General features: G+C 39.2%; 1 protein-coding gene across 4 annotated transcripts in view; it reads left to right on the forward strand.

Annotated features, from left to right (window-relative positions):
- The window catches only part of NFATC1 (nuclear factor of activated T cells 1), a 149460-nt gene that overhangs the window by 99003 nt on the left and 30112 nt on the right, over positions 1 to 20345 (forward strand). For 3 of the 4 annotated variants that reach the window (XM_074987550.1, XM_074987553.1, XM_074987552.1), the window contains exon 9: positions 11466 to 12152. In XM_074987550.1, the coding sequence (XP_074843651.1) occupies positions 11466 to 12152 (687 nt within the window). The remainder of the gene's footprint in view (positions 1 to 11465; positions 12153 to 20345) is intronic. The other variant, XM_074987554.1, reaches the window with a different exon arrangement.

The following is a 20345-nucleotide window of genomic DNA, read 5'->3' on the forward strand; positions in this document are numbered from 1 at the left end:
ACAGCATAGAAAATGAATTTTGCACAACCAGTTGTTAATAACTCCTGTGTTTACATGATGAGTAATATGCATGTTTGATTGTGATTCTAGTCTCAATATCCAACTTCCATCAATATATATTCTTTTAATCCAATACCCCCCCTTGAAGATTACATTCCATGTTGGCTGTACAATTCTGCCTATTTACAATAGGATGCATAAATTATGGCTATTCCCACATTAATGCCTTTTGGGCACTCTGCCCGCAACTTACATTTTAATATTCACAGCTCCCTGGAGGGAAAGCAGACAAAGAGAAGGATGCAAGAGTAATATTAAACCTCTTGATGTAATTTTTTACCATGTTGCAGAAGGAGGGTGCCTGAATCCAATAACTGTGTATTTATGAAAACTGTCACTTAGTTGCTGTTAACTCGAGTCATTAACTCAAAACAAATTAACCCAGTTAAAAAAAGTAGTAGCGATTGAACTCAGTTTTAATTGCACTGTTAAACAATATTAGAATACCAATTTATTATTGTAAATATTTTGAATGTTTTTATATGTTTTCAAATTTGTTAATTTCAGTTACAACACAGAATACGAAGTGTTACAGTGATCACTTTTGTTTTATTACAAATATTTGTACCGTAAAAAAAAAGATAAAAGAACTGGTATTCTTCTGTTCCCCACATACAATACTGTAGTGCAATCTTTTTGTTGTGACAGTGCAATTGACACCTTTAGATTATTCTTCTGTTACATAACTGAACTCCAGACTAAAACCATGTTAAACTTTAGAGCCTACAAGTCCACTGAGAGTTACTTCTTATTCAGCCAATCGCTAAGACAAATGTGCTTGTTTACATTCACAGGAGGAAATGATGCCCACTTCTTGTTTACAGTATAAACTGAAAATGAGAACAGGCATTCTCACATGGCACTTTTATGCCTGGTGTTACAGGATATATACATGCCTGAAATGCTAAACGTTCGTATGTTCCTTAATGCTTCGGCCTCCATTCCAGAAGATATGTTTCCAGGCTGATGATGACACCCATGAAAAAGTAATGTGTTAATTAACTTTATAACTGAATTTGTCGAGGGAGAATTGTATGTCTTCTGCCCTGTGGTTCTCCCCTCATTCTGCAGTGTATTTCAGGGTGGGGTCGTCTCCGATGATGATCCCGTACACATTGTTCTATTTAAGAACATTTTCACTGCAGATATGATAAAATGTAAAGAAAGTACCTGTATGAGCTTTCTAACGATAGCAACAGCCCTCGACCTGAGGTTGGGGAGTCCAACGTGCTTTTCAAAATCTGAGAGCGATGAAATGTGGAACACCTTAAAAGATCAACACTCTGATGTAGAAACTACAGAACCCAAACCACCAAAAAGAGAAAACCAACCTTCTGCTGGCATCATCTGACTCTGCTTTGGATTATTATCAACGAGAAGCTGTCATCAGCCTGGAAGCCTGCTCACTGGCATGGTGGTGGAAGCATGAAGGAGCATACAAGTAATGAGCATATCTGGCATGTAAATATCTTGTAATGATGGCTACAGGAGTGCCACGCAAACGTGATTCATTAAACAAGAAGTAGGACTGAATGGATTTGTAGGCTCTAAAATTTTGCATTTATAACTTTTTGAATGGTGTTATGTAAAAATATTTTCTGTGCTTGCAAGTTGCACTTTAACAATAACTAGTTTGCATTATAATACTTGTATGAGGTGATTTGAAAAATACTTTAGATTTTGCTTATCTTTTTTACTGTGTAATCAAAAGTAACAAGATAAAGTGAGCCTTGTGCACTTTGTATTCTGTTTCGTAGTTGAAATCAATATATTTCAAAATGTAGAAAAATCCCAAAATGTTAAAATAAATGTTATTCTATTATTTAGCAATGTGACTAAAGTTATGATTTTTAAAATTGTGATTAATCATAATTTTAATCTAGTGATTAATTAATATTTAATCATTTGACAGCCCAAATATTTATATGTATTCACAAACTGTCACAAAGCAATCATTTTTACCAATGTTACATTTATATACATAGTCAAACTTTCAGCTGTCATCATCAGTTCATGCCACAAAATAGCGTACAGTCAAAATACCGGTGAAGCTGGCTTATAGGCAGTGAAACAGAAGAGCAAACCTTCACGTCACTAGGAATACTTTCATAGAAAGACATTGTTTTTTCTTATCTAGTTAGGCAAAATATTCATTCTTCCATGAAGCAAAAAGGAACATTTGCTGTAAGAGAGAAATTGCAACAAATCCCAGTGAGAGAAGTCCAGTTTCCTGCCTAATATTAATCTATTCCAGCTAACCAGACACCTACTTCCAACTCATAACTTTCAAACAACACCCCAAGTGCTTGGGCCATATTATTTTTTATCGCAGCTGAGTCAGACAGGCAAAGGCAAAGTGGTGAGTATAAAGATCTGAAGACAGTAAAGTTTTGTTTTTAAAAAAATAGAAAGCTCTAAGTCATTTCACATGTTTTTAAAATATGTGACTTGTTTTACCCTTTTCCAATATACATGATTCATTCTCTGTCATAAAACAAAAAAGCAGTCCTGTACCACCTTAAAGTCTAACAATATAATCTATTAGGTGATGAGCTTTCGTGGGACAGACCCACTTCTTCAGATCTGGAGAATCCTAAGATAAAGAATCTCTATCATAAAGACATTAATTGTCTCACTTAGAACTCTCTTTTCTCCCCTGTATTCAATGAAATGTAACACATACTTTCTCTTCATTATTAACAAGCACACAAATCTGATGCCCCTGAGTTATCCCTCCAGTTTAACAGTGCACATCTTCATAATATGTAGTATCTTGTCTTCATTTGAATATGTGTTGCACTACCTATTAGTTTAACAGCAGTTGAAAAGCGTTTGGTAATTGAATTATCTGAAGTACTTCCTAATCATGTAATAGTGCTGCCTGCGATTGTGTGCAAAATGAAATTATAGCTAAGATCTAGGTAGAGGGTTTCAGTCTATTCGGATTCTGTGTTGATACATAAAAATACGTCAGAGCACTTAAAGACACACACATCAAAACAGCTAGGACCCTCATGCCAACTAATTGGAGAATTGCTTTGAAATTAACAAGATGGAGTTCAGTAAAGATAAATACAAAGTTTGGCACTCCATAAGGAAAAAATAAAATACAAAACTACAAAATGGGGACTGATGGGGTAGGTGGTAGTACTGCTGAAAAGGATCTGAGTGTAATAATGGATCGTAAACTGAACAAGAGTCAACAGTGTGATGCAGCTTTGAAAAAGACTAATATAATTTGGGAGCGTATTAGCAGCCTGGCCGCAATGTCAACAGACTGGAGCACTCTTCTGATTGGCTTTTGTGTGTGGCTGCACTCTCTTGACAGACATTTTGCCTGGAAATCTCTTCCAACAGTGACTTCTGTTGACAGATCGCGCTAATGTAACTGTAGCCTTCAGATTCCTCTGTTTGTGGCCATCACAATAATACCAGACATGAAAATTGGGCCCCAGGGCTGTCTACTCTTTCAGACTGTTGGATTTCCTAGAAAGACCCAGTGGATCAGATCCTACTCCCTGTTCAATCTGCTTAGTATTGTTTTGTGATGTAAAGCACCTATAAAGCTGGCAAAATGCAACCTTCCCTCACAGAGATACTTCAGCATCTCCTACCCCGACATGACATAGAGTGTACACCAGGGGAGGGGAGTGCCTTGTTAGGACGCATAGCTGATCTCTGACTACCCGAGAATAATTTTCACCAGAGCCTGGTCCAGTCAGGGAAGAATAAACAAGTGTTAATACTAGGTTTATTTCATACCCTCCTTTTCCTCTCCCTCCTCTAGTCTTGCACCAACCTACGCTAGGCCATGCCAGTGGCTCTGGATCAATGACTTACTTACTATGTAGGCCCAATAAAGAATTGTCATGTCCACCCCACCACTTCCACTGCCAGAGCTGTGTAAGCCCCAGCTTTTACAAATAAATGAGGCCAAATGCAGTAGGGAAGAAATGGATGCAGTACTGAGGCCACATTGCCACATGAGTGCTGTGGCCCTGTGGTTACTCAGATCAATTTGTTGTTTTTGTTTCCTTTTTAAAGTCTAGCCTGGATCTTTCAGGAAACCTGTCTTTTTCAAAAAAGAAAAAAAAGAAAAAAAATTAAATGACCTGTGAGGGTTTTTTTTTTTTTTAAATTGCTTTCTTTCCCCTCACTTCCCTCTCTTCCTCGGATGCTCCTTCATGTTTATTCCTCTCTCCTTGGTGAATGTCTGTTAGCCGAGAGAAGAATTTTTGAAGGGACATGAAGTGAAGTCTTTGGGCTCTCCCTTGTTACCAACACCCTGCCAGCTGTCAGCTAAGCAGCGGCAAAAAAAGGAAGCTACTCTTTCCATAATCCTTACAAGTATTGAAGGAGCACAGCTTGGACTACTGTGCATTGGTGATGTTTGTGCATTAAGGACTTGAAAGTTCCAGCTTACTCAGTGCCCTTCCTTTCTGTGCCACCAGTTCAGTTCTGCCCCAAGGTGTTGCAATCTTTTACTTGTTGGGTGAGCATGAGGAAATGAATTGGTTCATAACAGTGCTGAATGAAAAATGTCCACATCACGGTTGCACAAAAAACACCATCTCAGACTGGACCTTTGTTGAGAATCTCAGCAGAGAGACCAAGAACTTCATGGGCCTGTAGACTGAGCTAGTTTTTAATTCAGTAGTGCTGGTAGTTCCTCCACAAGAAGGTTGAGATCCCATGACAGAGTGTTGCGAGGAAGTTTGTATTCCCTCTGCAGCTGTTACATCCCAAAGCAGAGAACTTCAGTCTTTCAGGCAAACAATTTGTCACTGCTCACTAGCACTGACTTTTATTTAAACACTAAAACTTGAGGTGAAACTCTGGATATACTGAAGTCACAAAAATATATGTAAAAGGTAAGTAAAAGTGAGACCAAATTGATAAGTATTTCTAAATTAGTGAGAATTAGGATACTTCTAAACCAGCAGCAGATGAGAGGACAAGTGGGCTATCTTCCAGAAGAATCTCTGGTTCTCCGTAACAGGGGTGTTCTGTTTGGATTGGGACTACTTGGCTACATCTACACTACAGAGATCTTTCAAAAGAAGCTCTTCCAGAAGATTTCTTTCACAGGAGTGCATCCACACAAAAAAAAGCGGCTCAAAAGAGTGATCTGCTCTTCTAAAAGAGAGCATCCACACAGCCCCTGCTCTTTCAAAAGAACAGGCCAGGGATCGAAAAAGGAGGACTGCTCTTTCGAAAGAAGGGCCCTGCAGAGCGTCTAGACATGTTTTCTTTGGAAAGAAGCTTTCGAAAGGGGGTGCTGTTCCTGAAACGGGAAAGGAAGAGTGATTTCAAGAGGAGCACCACATTCTTTCGATTTACTTCGGAAAGAATGCTTTTTGTGTGTAGACACTCCAAAGGATCTTTTGAAAGAGCCCCCTTCTTTCGAAAAATCTTTTGAAAAAACTTGCTAGTATAGATCCAGACCTTGAGAATAGAGCTTTTCAAAGGCAGACATAGCATTTAGCTGCCCATCTTGAGCATAGACTTCAAGGTCAGAAGGTACCATCATGATGATCTAGTCTGACTATCTACACATTGCAGCCCACAGAGACTCATGTCTCTAATATGTCTATAACCTCTGCCTAGTTACTCAAGTCCTCAAATATTGATATAAAGACCTCAAATTACAGTAAAGCCACCGTTTACTGTAGTTCAAACCAGGAAACATCCCAGGCCCCATGCTGCAGAAAAGGCAGAAAAAAACCCCCAACAACTGGCATCTCTGCCAATATGACCAGCAGGAAAATTCTGTCCTGAAACTCTTATGCTCCTTTGAAAATCTCCACCTACCTTGGCCATAATGTTGATGCATTTATTCCCAAAGCTCAACAATTTTAGGAGTGTAAGTGATGAAAAAAATCATGTAGCTGTTGTTTAATATATTTTCTAAAATTTGTAAATGGATTCCAGTAAGTACATCAGTCTGCACGTCAAAGGGTGGATATTTAGTTTGATATCCTCTATCAAACCAAGGGCAAAATAAATATATCACATGTCAGTAAGTAGCTGGACTGTTAATACACATGTGGAAATGTGACTTGATTAGGTTACCGTTAATAATGATAAACATCTGTATAATTGAAAAATGATTATATTTTCTGAATTCATTTATGTTATTGACAAAAATAAAGGGGCTTTTCATAAACACACCTGGATTGTTAAGTGTAAAAGCAAAGTGATTTGTTACAATTGTTCATAGATGTATGTACATTTTAAAAGCTTTCAGGAATCCTCTTCTAAATATGTGTGGCTTTTTTTTTTAATCTTATTATTTTTCTACATTAACTTTTGACCTTCCAGGGAAAACCTTTCAGTTCAACCCAGGCTTGCAACACTAACTAAAATATTTCTTCCCCATACAAAACCACAGAGGGCCATTGTCTTAAGTCTAGTGACTTGATATGATGTCATACGTGCTAGTCATCCTGAGCAAGAACTGGAGGTAGCTTTGATTTATTATAGCCAGTGCTGCTGCCAACACATGGATCTTAGACTTTCACCTCAAATGAGATGACATAATAACACAAGTCCAGAAGCCTAAAGTGATATCAAGCCATTTAAAAACAATTAGTAGAATTAAGGTGCTTCTCATATTAATTTAGAACTTTAAACATTTTCATATTTTGATATTTCAGTTATGGATAGTCCAAGATCATCTGTAGGCTGATCTGGTACATTACATAAAAACAAGTGCATTAGAATAATTAGCAGTGATATCTGTATTTATCACTTCTTTGCACAGTAAGAACCTGATCTGTGCAAAGGGTTGGGATTACTGAAGTGGGTAAACTTACTCTGATGCCTGTGTCTTTGCAGGGTCAGGTGTCATATTTGTTATCTGCTCTGTTATAAACTCTCTTCTTGTTGTCTTAAACTATTGTTGGTACATCTCAGAATGCAGCAAAAAGAAGCTGTAATTTTTTTCTGTGATCTGCTGAGAGAATGCAAGGAGAGTGTTATTTTACCACCACAAAGCAGCCCTAAAGCAGCGTGCTTTCTGGCATTCGAGACTGCTGTATTAAATTTTAAAAAATAGTCCAGTTCACGCTAAAAAGGCTGATAGATTCTGAACAGCTGCAGGGCTCTTTGCTGTTTGTCATTTTAACACAGTTTTGTAGCTAGAGGCACAGTGTCTCTTTCAACAAGGTGTCGTTTAAAGAAGACATTTGAGCTGACAGCCAATTTTAAATATTTGACCTCATAGTCTAAAGTAGATTGGGTTAATACTGTTTTCTGTTAAATATTAACTCCAAGGGTATTAATCATATTCTTGCTATCCCATGGCACACATAATATGGGAAATATTATTGAAGCAAATGAAGCAAACAATGTAAGAGACATAGGGATCCCAGAACTGAATGACAGGCCCAGCAATCAGCTTCATAGCAAACTATGCCTTCTAGGGGGTGCATTTGAGACTTAATACTCTGTATCCACCCTCAAGTTTCTAAAGGGTTGAATATAGCATAAATATAAGGCATATAGGTAATTAGTAGATGATATTAGATACAGCATGCTTTTCTGCTACTCTATTTCTGGCTGATGACCAGCCACAGCCATGGCAAAAGAATCCACTGGTTGTGCTTAATTAATTTTTGGATGATGCACATACGATTTATGTGACCTGATCATCCACCGCCTTGTCCCTTGTGTAGCCATTTGCACAACGAATGCAAAATACCCTCTTTTTGTCCAGTAGTCTTTTATACCAGGTGCAAATCACTATGGGACTGACCAGGTGGGAGAGAATCAGAGTCAGCAAGTCTTCCAAACTCCATTTAAAAGTATCAGCTGGTGCGTGTTACCACCTTTTGCTATTCCATTTGATGGAGCCAACCATGCTGGGGAGAAGCAGATACTGAATGGAATGTCACAAATACACTGCAGTATGGCTTGCATAGCAATCTGTGGCAATTATTTCCTCTACAAGTCAGGTAAAATCGGCATCCAGTCCTGTAAAGAAACTGAGGCCTGGTAAGAAAACTAAATATAATAGTTTTCATCATCTCCCTTCTGCAGACACACCCATCTTTTCTAGCATGATTCTGCCTCTTCTGGGTCATTCCTTGAAAATGGTGCTCTCACAGGACCTAATTCGCTAAGGCTTGTACATAGTGAAGACATTGATACTTGTATAGTGGGAGGGAAAATGCTGCTGTTGTGATTTGGTCGAATTTTTTACTCTCCTTTTACACATGTAAAAGACTGTAGAAGGTGTGAGGCGGTGGAGAATCAGATCCGCATTCTTTAGCACTTTCATCATTAGTGCTCTCCCCCTGCCCTCCTCTTCCAGTACAATGCCTATATTAATAATGAGATTAGCAGGTAAACAGTCTCTAACACAAGGGGGCTTTTCATTATACTGGAAAAGCACCTTGGAGGATTTAATAGACGTGATTTAACTAAGCTAGTTTGGAAACCTACAAGTACATGTCCAAGTAGCCACTATTTATCCTGGGACCTGTAAATCAGTGGTGAATTAAGCCCACGTTGAAGGCTGAATCCTTTCCTTTCTTCTGCTTCTGAGAGCTCAAGGCAGACGCAAAGCTAGAAAATGACAGACAAGCATTCCTCCCCATGCAAGGGTAGCCTCAAGTTGTGCAGAGCTGGGAGAGTCAGTTCTGTTCTTCTCACATATACTTCTGCTTAGGAGAGATGTGGGGGGAGCGGCGAGGGGGAGAGTGAGGCAAACCCTCAGTTGCTACAGCTATGGGCTGCTCTAACTTATCCTGCGGGCCTTTTCAGGCCCAGGATCAGAGGAGTGGAAAGGTGTGGAAAGCCCCATTTCTTAGTGCTAACAGAGATGGTGCAGCTGAAGATTGAATCCGGACATATCAACACGCAACATTCCCCATCATTTACTGTGCTACTGATTACGGCCCTGATTATGTTGCCCCTTTTCAAATGTGCTGCTGACGGAAACCAGGAAGTGTCCCTTGACTGGTGAGTGGGGAAGCAAAGATGTGCATTGCCAGCACTGTGAGAAAGTACAGCCTGCGCTCCTGGAAACAGTGCTCTTCTGTGCTTACCCACCAGCCCCACAGTGCTGCTGTAAGACTCCTAGGGTATGTCTACACTGCAGACTGGGAAGGTCACAGAGGTTGGGCAGCAGCCTGAGCCAGAACGTTTACACCGCCTCTCAGCCTGAGTCTCAGGCATCTGTGTCGTCTGGCACGGGCCAGCTGCAGGTGTCTGATTGCAGTGTAGACATACCTGTGGACTTTAGAATGAGATTTTGCAGGGGTCATTGAGCCCAGGGCTGCCAGTGGATTAATTTGGCATTACTTAGCACAGGTGTTTCTAGGACTGTGATATTATAGGAAAATTCAGTATTAGCGACCCTCGGATTTCCAGCTGTGCCAGGCTTAAATGCTAGCACCGTGAATCTAACATAAAACACATGAGGATCTTGGGAAGGGTATTTTCTTACAATTTCTAGGCTTCTCTATTTATCAGGGTGTGTTTCTTTGGCCCTGTGCTTTCATAAAGGGTGTAATATGGGTTTTGTAAAGGAGCCTTTGAACCTGAAATCTCTTTTCCTGCAACCAATACATCCCCTAACCATGCTAACTAGATGTATTATACAAGCAGATTTTCATAGTAGGAGGAGGGATCTGATGACAGTCCATTATCCAGAATACATGCATCTTCAATAGCAAGTGTGCATGTGTTATGTATTTAAGCACATTTTTACTAGCAACCCTAGAAATCTTGAAGCAAATGTTGCAGCCATCTCTGTGTTAAACAGTATAAAAGAAGCAAAGCTAGTAAGGGCATAGAAGGGTAGCAAAGTGCATTCACCAGAAGTAAAATTTGGGAACATTCAAAGAATTTTACTATATCTAATATGGGTATGCATATTCAATGGACTACACTCCTTTAAGGGTTCAAAGCCTCAAACACATACATACACTTGGAATTGAATTGTTAGATCACGGTACCCAGAGATATTTTATTAATATCTACGTTACCATAGCAGAATAGTTGTTTTTATACCCTAAGGGATATCCTGTGATAGTGCCATAAATTGCCAACAGTGCCTAAGAACTAAGGAAGACACTGCAGGCTTTTATTTGGGCAAGAAGATAAACACTCCCATGAACCCCAAACCACTGCACTCTGTGTGTAAGGTTGGGTCTGGCTAGAATAAATATATGTATTCAAACTCCCTGAAGTCATTCGGGCACAGGCTGTGAAAGATATTTAGACACTGCTGTGCTCAGCATTTCAAAGCCTAACTGATTCAGGAGCTTAAATCTCATTTTTAAAAAGACTCGAGACACTGAGGAGTCAAAATCCCATTGGTAGTCAACAGGATTTAGGTTCCAAGTGCCTAGCTCCCCTCTCCAAAGACATTTAGACTCCTAAATCAGTTATGCGCTGCAGTGCTGAATGTTTAAATAGCGTAAAAAATCTGGGCCTATGTGGCCCTTCTAACTGATAGCAAGTAGGAGTCTTTTGCTTGAAAACTCCATTAGCCAGGATGCACAAAGTCCTCTCCTCTCTGAATTGCCTTTATTGGAGAGAGGCTCAAGTTTTTGGTTTTTTTTTTTTTTTTTTTTTTTTTTGGTCAATGGTATGCTGAGATAGCAAATTCAAAGCCATCCACCCTTTGTGTTTCAGTGAGGGGCTTTCTCTGCAGGACTGATAGGTACAGCTTTGTCAGCACACCTTTGAGGCCGAGGATGAAAGAAAGAATTTGTCCCTGGTAGGAGCAGGTTTCTTCTTGGTAGGCAGAGCCTGGAATAAACATTGATTGTTTGGATCCAACTTGTACAATATTTTACACCCATTGGCAAGGTAGTAAGGAGCAGAGGCTAAACACAGTTGTGTAAAAGTAAGTGAAATTCCTGGTCTTTTGAAAGAAAAAAAACTTATGATTAAAAACTCCTTGTCTGTAACAGTATTGTCATTTGTCTTTGCTGTCTTATTTCTGTTGAACACCCAGGGACCCATATCTATCTTATTCTACTTGAGTTTACTGAATATGCAGCCATGTATCAAATAGGCCATCAGTAGCAGTAGAAATGCAGTAGTACATCCAAGTTAAAATTTTTGCTTTGATTACTACAAATCCATGGAGCCCTTGGGTCCAAGGCTTCTACTGCAGCTCAGCTATTTGCAAATAGATTTTTATAGCACATTAGTGCTGAAGGAGAGTCCAAAGAAAATAGTCCTTTTCAATATTAAAACCAGCTGTGACTTTCTTGTGCTGATGACTCATTCATTTTTTTTATAGGGTGGGAGAATTAGGCAAAAGACACACAGAGTCTTATTCAAGACGTTGTTTGTTTTTCAAAGGGTATCCTAGCCACAAGCCAACTTGATCATACCAATATGCACTTCATGTTTGTTTAAAGCTTTTTTTTCCTCTCTCTTAACAGTTCCAATTATAAAAACAGAACCTACTGATGACTATGAGCCTGCTCAAACCTGTGGACCAATGAACCAAGGATTAAACCCTCTCTCTAAACCATACTACAGCCAGCAGATCATGATGCCTCCTGATCCTGGTTCGTGCCTTGTGGCTGGCTTCACTTCCTGTCAGCAGAGAAACACTGTGATGTCATCCTCCCCCAGCTCAAGCCCCAAGCTACATGATCTTTCATCTTCTGCTTACAAGTGCATCACCAACACGGGCCACAGTCACCTAGGACTTCAGCAGCCCAGTGGAGGTGTCCCTACCATACAAGAAGTGCCAAGGTCTATAGTTGTGCACCCAAGTTCTCCAGAGCAATCATCTCACATCATGCTGCAGCCGCAGGTGAGTCAACATCTGAGCAGTAGCTGTTCCCTTGGTTACCAACAAACACTCTATCCCAACAGTCCCTCTTCTCCAGTTCCATCTGTTACCAAAGAGCCAACCTATTTGCAGTCCTGCAGTCCAACTCACTCATCCATAATGGGTCAACAGCAGCACCAACTGCCGAAGGTTCAAAGAAATGAGTCTCCAACAAACCAACCACTGTCATTGCCAGAGTTGCATGAGGACAGTAATCATAATTTGACCCCTATTCCTGTAATGATCAAGCGAGAACCTGAGGAATTGGACCAGTTGTACCTGGATGATGGTAAGTCTTCCACAGCTGTAGAGGTTTGCATTCAACCATATTGCTGTATCAGTGAGTTCTTTTAACCCCCTTCACAATCCTGGTGGAAGAAAGTGCCAATTAACAGCCTTGTGGAATGGTGCAGAATTTTGCTCTGATGGTATCTGTCTGAGAAAGAGTTCTTTAATTTTGTTTGCAATAGCAAAACTGTATTTTTAAGCATTAATTGCTGTTAGTCACTGTAGAGCAAACTGCATGACCAATAGCTACACTGCAATAATCTTAACCATATGGTCTTGGTTTCTGCCTATGCCAATGATCTGTGGAATGGCAGTGAAAACGTATTTAACATTGCCCTGTTTGTAATGCAGTGAAACTTCAGATACATAATTGTGCTAACTAGAACAGAATGATAAACAGCTCTACTCCAGCTGAAAAAACTCAAATTAAAAACTGAGGCATGTCCTTCGGCCGATAGCTTTTTAGTCTGGTGGCATTTACAATTAGGGCTTATTTCTTCAGTTCCTAATGTAGATTTATAGCAAATTTCTTTGAGTTCATAAATTTGCATGTGTTTGTCTGTATGTATAGATACACGCCCATGTAGAACTCAGACGTTCAAATGCTGCAATGAACCTGTCAGACTTTGGTTTCCAAAGATTTATTAGCTGAACACAATAAAGAGGGTAATCTTCAATTTAATTGTATGACTGCGCTGAACTATACGTCAGCACTTACCACTAAATATCCCAGTAGTTTTCTGAACCTTCCGCATAATGTATTACCTGAACTCCTTTTCAATAGCAATATATTTTTATGTAATATACTTTGCTATTTGGCAAAGGGGTATCTTTGAAATGTGTATGTTAAAACTAATTGGTACCAAGGAGTTTCTGAATGTGTTTGTCTTTCAAGGAGAAATTACAACAAAAACAATTAATTTTACTTTTTAAATATAATTTTGGGACAGTTTTTTTTATTTCAGTTTTATTTATTTGTTGAATTAGAATAAAAAAAATAGTATTTTTGTACTTGAATAACCGCATTTAGCTTTTTCATTCTAGGAAACCATCTTTCCGTAATAGAAATCCTAATCAATTACGTGACAGACAAATCAAAGGCATAACTAGAAGCACAGTTCATTAATGTTTTACATGGCTATTTCAAAATTTCCCTGCATTTCTTTCTGTAGTGAGGACAGGCTAGTCTTCATATAAACATACTTCATTTTTTCTGCATGCATACTGCAGTGTTATGAGCTACAAGATTTAAGCTGATGCAACAACTAAAATGAAATTTAAAAAAAAGTAAAAAACAAAACAAAACACACACAAGAAAGATTGATAGAAAGCAAAAATTATCCATGGGAGGCAGATCACAAATTTAAAAGTGAGAATCTATGTGTTATAACCTTAGAGATTCAATACATATCACTATCCGTCATGTAATTATTGCTCTAGAAAAGCAGCGCATTACACCTCCACAAATTATTACCCATCATGCCCTCTCTCCCTTTTTTGTTTAATATAATGTAATAATTTTATACGTAATAAAAAACAAAAAGGATCACTTTGGAAGAGTGACATTTAGGAACATCAGAACTCCGTCTGAGGCTATGCAACTGGTGCAGTCCCACCTCCCCCAGCATTCAGAACAGTTTTCTGCTACTTCCCATTGGAGGGGCACGGTTGGGGCTCAGAAATGTTAGTGGTATGAGTGCAGAGATTCACTAGCCAGCGCCACCCCAGGGAGGATGAGCACAGCAACCTCAGAACCTGCTACAGCTCTTAGCATGCAGTAGATGTTCCTGGGCAAGTCTCTTTCCGCTTTGTGTTTTGGAAAAGAGAATTTCATTTCCCCATCCCAAGCTCATTTTCTCTAACTCAGCATAAATGATGGGCCCAGTAATTAATAGTTACCCATCACTGTCGCCAGATGATAGAATCCATACTTCAGTATGTGTCATGCTATTTAAAGCCATTCTGTAATCAGCCACAGAACCAGAGGTAGAGAAACAATTCTCTCTTTTGTTAATAGTAAGAGAAAACACATGAATCTTTTGTTACTCTACTTCCACAAATTAAAGATCACTCTGTAAAAGCAGTGGTAACATAACTGTACACACACACACACACACACACACACACACTCACTCTCTCTCTCTCTCTCTCTCTCTCTCTCAAGAGACAGAGGAAAATCTTCCAAATTCATCTATATCTTACTCCCAGGAATGTACCTCAGAAACTGGCAAACTTTTCTCTCATCTATAACGTATGTCTCCTTTCTCCCCGCATCTCTACCTTTTCAACTAATGTGCACCATTTACTTCCTTTACTACTTCCCTTACTGCCAGTGGCAATTTTATTGCTGCTTATTATTTTTATGATGTTCTGTGTGCTTATGCCACTTGACATTTACCAAAAAAAAAAAACAACCAATCACATTTCACTAGTCATCACTAGAGTTATCCGGAAGTTAAAGTAGTAGTACATTCTTTGGAGGGGTTTCCCCATCTTCCCTAACTGTCTGATTACTAGCAGTGTAGCAAATAACTTTTATGAAGTTGTTTCAGTAAAGAGCCACCTCTTATATCCCAAGACCAGCTACTGAAGGATGGATTTTTGACCAACAGACATTGTTCGTAAGGGCAGCTTGGGGACTGCAACATCTGTAGAGGCTTCAATGTATGGAGGTCTTGGTTTCTCTGTTATGTTACCCATTGTAGGCTGGATTGTAATACCTTTGCTGACAGAGAAAAATGTGTCATGTCATATCACTTTCACTGAAGTAACTGGAACTAATGGTAGAGCTAGGTGTTAACCATTGGCAGTAAAGCTATCACAAAGTAAATCTGATTAACTAGGAAAAAGACCCTTTTGTTTGTTTGTCTGCAGTTAAATTCAAACAGTTGATTGCCCTTTTTTCCCATTAGTATTTTATCCATCCTTAATTGTTTTCTTTGTTGGAGAATTATATAGACAGTATGTATTTTATCATAATATTTTGAAGGTGGAAAAGCAGAACTACAATCAAGTCAAGGAATAAATAGATAATTTCATCTTTATTTTTAATAGATTTAAATCACCTTTTGTTTATTATTTAAGCATTGATTCAGTCATTTGTCCTTCAAACTTTTATAACTCATTAAACTTTGTTTCTATATTTATGTGTGAATAAATAATACAAAAGCTGGAAAAATAAGTTAATTTTGATGCACAGCTTTTCTTCCACCTACCTAAAATACACCATCCAACTCTCCCCTCCCTAAAAGTAGTTTAATAATATCTAATAAATCAAAAGCCAAGGCCCTACTCTCTAAAAGTAGAAGTGCCAGTGATTCCATGGAGCCCACTAGCACCTTTAATTGCTATTGATTTTACATGGGAGGTGCTCAGATACCACGGTGAGAGGTGGCTGTATAAAACCCTAAAATAGACAGGCATCATGCTAATATGACCACAGGATAAATTAAAAATCCAGCGCTGGTTACACAAAGTGACATTTGAGTCAGAGCCTCACAAACTTGCCTTTTTTCTTGGTTTGATTTATATACCCCTACTTCTAATACCTTTAAAGTAATCTTGGACCTGGAATAAACAGAAGTTTTCCAGTTTCAGCCTGTGGGATCAAAGCAATATTCATTCATTTGGTCTGGAGTAATTCCAGACTTAGTCCATCTACATCACAGAGGTCCTTGGAAAAATGCAGTCAGTGTGTTTATATAAATATATGTACTGTATATGATGTTTCAGTGTTGCTGTAATGATATTCAGTGCACATGGTATAAGGGGAAAACCCAAGGAGGCTTCTAGCTTGGCAATTTAATTTTAAACAAAAACCAACAGTAACCACCTGGGCCACTGATTAGCTTGGTAGCCTGTTTTAATGCATGAGTATCTGTCTCAAAAACAGTATAAACCCCTTGAAACGCCCCTGGAAAAGTAATATGAACTATACAGTGAATATATTACTAATATTGAGATGGATCTGGCTTACTTAGCGCTCTTGTGTCAGTTAACACAGATTTAATCCCATACTGGCCTGTGACTCACGCCCAGTGCTGACACTGCAGTATTAAGGGCTGAGGTATTGTTCAAGATGAAACCTCAGATTTAAACAAACAAACAAACAAAACAAAACAAAACAAATCTTGAGCTTTGACCCAGTTGTCATAGCCTGGAACTGGAAAGGGCCCTCAAGAGGTCAAGTACAGTCCCCTGCACTTACAGCAGGACCTACCACCATCCTTGACAAAGGTGTGTTTTTTTTTAAATCAATCCTGCCCCAGGCCCTTCAAATCCCTACCTCAAGGACTGAATTCACAACCCAAAGTTTACAAGAGCAATGTGCTAAACACAGAGCTATCCCTCTCCCTCTGCATGAAAGAGTTAAAATGAGCTTTTATCCCTCTTTCTGGTGGTCATTCAGAAATTTCCGTATTTCTTTGCAAAAAAGCATAAGAGATGCCCTCAATACCCTGACCAGGAGTCCTTACTCAGTCATGCAAATGCTAATGCCTGAGGCACTGTGTGAAAGAGCTATTGCTTATTGCCTGATGGCTGCTCCCTTTGCTCCCATAGTCACTGTATTAGCCATGTTGAACTCAGGATCAGACTCAAGGCCCAAAGAAGTTATTAGGTATCTTTGATATGAAAAGTGCCTTATTATAAAGAAAGAGAGGTGTCCCAAGCAGAGAGTTTTATAGTAGCCAATGGAGAAGACTCCATGAATTGCACAAGGATCTATCCTGGCAGCAGCTCAGACACTAAGGTGATTAGGAGCGATGGAAAACCCTACAAGACAGACAGATAAAGATATAGTCTATTCTGCTAAGCCTTTTAAAAATCATTGATTATCAGCACTAATTCTTCAGTACAAAGCCAGAGACAAGACTGTTCACAAGGCTCAAGATAACTGTCTCCACAGAGGCTAACTGGGCTCAGGAAGAGTCAGCTATCATTGGCTTGCCAGGCCACAGATGTATAAATGTGCTAAACAGCCATTTGCAAAATACAGCAGAATTGTGACTCACTAGTCAAGAAGTCAGCTGCTTTTGGGAAATTAAGAGCTGACCTGAACTTCTGCCCATCCATGGAACCCAACTTTATTTCATGTACTGAAATGCGTCTACTCAGTTAATGTTTATTTTACATATTTTGTATGCTTCTCCTTCCCAGTCTGAGTCATGACTTGTGCCAAAATACTGCAGAAAAGTCCCTTCTGAGGGTACGTTCATGTTCTGACCAACATGGCTCAGAAATGTTTCCAAGCTTTTGATTGCTTCACTCAGATGTTAGGAAAAAAACCCTTTGTGGCAATAAGTAGAACTTAGCTGGAGAGGTGGCTTAAAGTCATCATGGCTATGTCTACCCTAGACATAGAAGTTGACTGCTCATACACAATTTTAGGTACGCCAATTGCGTAGCTAAAATTATTTTATCCGCAGTTGACTTCCCTGTCTGTTCACACACCAGAAAGTCAACCTTCCTTCGACCTTCCTTATTCATTGCCTCTTGACGCTGATCCTTGTGAGCATCATTTTGTGCATGTGTGAAGTGGAACTCCAGAAGATCAACCCTGAGCAGGTCAATCATCCTGTGTAGTGTGGCTTTAGCTCATTTCTCCTTCCCCCATCTCCCATTCCTGCATCTAGTGTAGCGTGGTGGAACAAAGAACTGAGCCCAAATCTTCTTCTTGTAATGCCAAGAAACATAATTTTTGAGAGGCAGAGGAATGAGGTTTAATTGTGAAATTGTTTCCTGCCACTAAAAATATCAAAGAAATGGCTTTGCATTCACAAGTAATGATACCTTCTGCAAGCAATGGGAAAACACATTGGTCCCCACAGGAAAAAGATTTCGTTGTGATCTGTCTTCTCAACACATATTGACAGCTATTATATACCCTTTTTCCCAGTTTTCATTTCATGTAATTGCTATAGAGACAATAACAAATATATTTAATAAAAAAACATAGTTAGGTTTTGAGTAAATGTGTGCTTGAGCTACATATCTCAAGTTCTATACTTTCCCTAAGCTCACGAATATTTGCCTCAGGCTTTTAGGCTAAAATTCTGGCCTCACTGGTTTTTATATTTGTTTTCCCTTTGGTTCCAGTGTTTTTTGTACTGGTACTTGCCAGTACTCAGTACTGGCACCTCGGCAGCCCCAGATTTGGGATTGACTGGAGGGGTGGTGAGGTGAGAGACGGGGAGCTGGCTGAGTACCAGCTCCCCTTTTTTTTCCTCAAAAAGCACTGTTCAGTTAGGATTCCAGGTGCTATGGATTTTAAGAGCTTTCAACTGCTGCTTTCAAAGTTCATTCCTTCCTTCCCCATTTTTTAAGATAAAGAGCTGGTTTTTGGTCTTGGTGCTGTTGGATGTGTGCGCTTAACTCCCAGCAGAGTGACAAGACTATATATATCATAAACAAAGAGGTGTCTGAATTTTTCAGTATGTGGTTGACAGCAGTTACTGAAAACACATCATCAGCTTCTTTTCTAAAACAAGTATTTTTTTACTTCCATATTTATCTCAGTATAGTGGAGTTTTATCATACTTTGACCATGAATGCACTCTTTTCAACTTCTTTTAATCTAAAAAGGTAAATTGGGAGCATTAAAGTAATAATAAGTAAAAGTGGTAAAACCGTGGGTAAAATGTTACTGAAAGCTGTAGCCTCGCCAGCCATTTTATTTTAAACATGGCTCTTTTGAAAATAACTTTTGCAGTAAAAGTGTAACTCATGGATGTAATATGAGCTATTCCTAATGTCATTCCCATGAATTGCGTGTATTGTCGAACTGTTAGATGTCTGACAAGTCCATATATCTCCTATACCATCTATATGAAATTCTGTTGCCTCTAAACCATATGTTCATTTTTTATATTCCTGTGTACTTCTGAAGTGCATGTGATTTGGTGATATAGTTTATTTGAACAGGAACTGTAGCAGACAGAATTATTCTTTTGCTGAAATGTATCCTTTTTCATACATTTCAGCTTTGTGATTACAGTGATTGGCTCTTGAGGCATTAAGTTTAGTCTGCTTCTGCCACAGTTATGCCTTTGAAAACTTTTGAGTTCACTCTCTGATTTCCAGTAGTCCAGATGTCATTAGAACAACATGCAGGTAGTCTACAAAGTGCAGTAATACTGTCTACACCTCAGTCTGGATATCAGCAGTCCTTCCCTCCCTATTGGCTTTGTCTAGCAGCTATGGGAGAAAACAAAAAGCTTTCCTCATGGAAAGTTTTACCAAACCTGGCCCCGTGCCTGAGACCAGACCCTTCTCATTTCTAACGATAGCTGAAAGTGTACATGCTGCTGAGGTAAAACAATCTGAGTCGTGAACATTTAGGATGTAGGTTATATGTGATGGGTAAGAGAAATAATATAAAGGAATCAAATCATTCATTAGGGTCAGACCTTTAATGGGCATAAATGTCTGAGTCTGAGTGGTAGACCATTAAACTGAAACACACATGGCAAGGATATCAAGGTAGCCTGTTCACTCTTTAGAGCAGTCTTTGTGAATAGAATCTCCCCAGAGCCTCACTAAAAGAGAGCCTCCAAAACTGTAAATGACAAGAACAGGTGTAATTTCCTTATTCCGCCCAGCCTCGTGGATGCAACCTCTTGGTATTAAACTTTTAGAGTACGTCTACACTAGAAACTAACTTCGAAGTTAGGCGTTACTTCAAAGTAGCCAGCAGAGCGTCTACACGCATTTTCCCTACTTCGAAGTCCTTACTCCATTCCTGAGAATGGAGTAGTGCCCGACTTCAAAGTTTAAATTCGAAGTAGGGTGGGTGTAGACACTCAACTTTGAAGCCTGTTACTTGAAGTTGTACTTCAAAGTAAGCAACTTCAGTGTTATTTTTGTAGTATAGACATGGCCTTAGATGTGGTGCACTGTGAAAGCTAATGGTGGACTTTATTTTTCTTCTTTGAACATTAACACAAGGTCTTTAAGAATCCAATTCATCAAGACACTGAGGTCCCTTCTGAAACTGGCTGAGTGCCCTCAACTCCCAGTCACATCCAGGCCTACTGAATGAGGGTATTTTGCGGAGGTGAGGGTGAGTAGGCACCCGAAAAAGGAAGGCATCAGTGGGCAGTAACTTACACTTTGGCTATCATATGGTATTTTTAGCATTCAGGAAACAACACTTTCATTGTGTTTGCCTTTGCTTTAAACATTTCAGGTCATTAAG

The sequence above is a fragment of the Carettochelys insculpta genome, chromosome 2, assembly GCF_033958435.1.
Source record: "Carettochelys insculpta isolate YL-2023 chromosome 2, ASM3395843v1, whole genome shotgun sequence".
In the NCBI taxonomy this organism is placed as follows: domain Eukaryota; kingdom Metazoa; phylum Chordata; order Testudines; family Carettochelyidae; genus Carettochelys; species Carettochelys insculpta.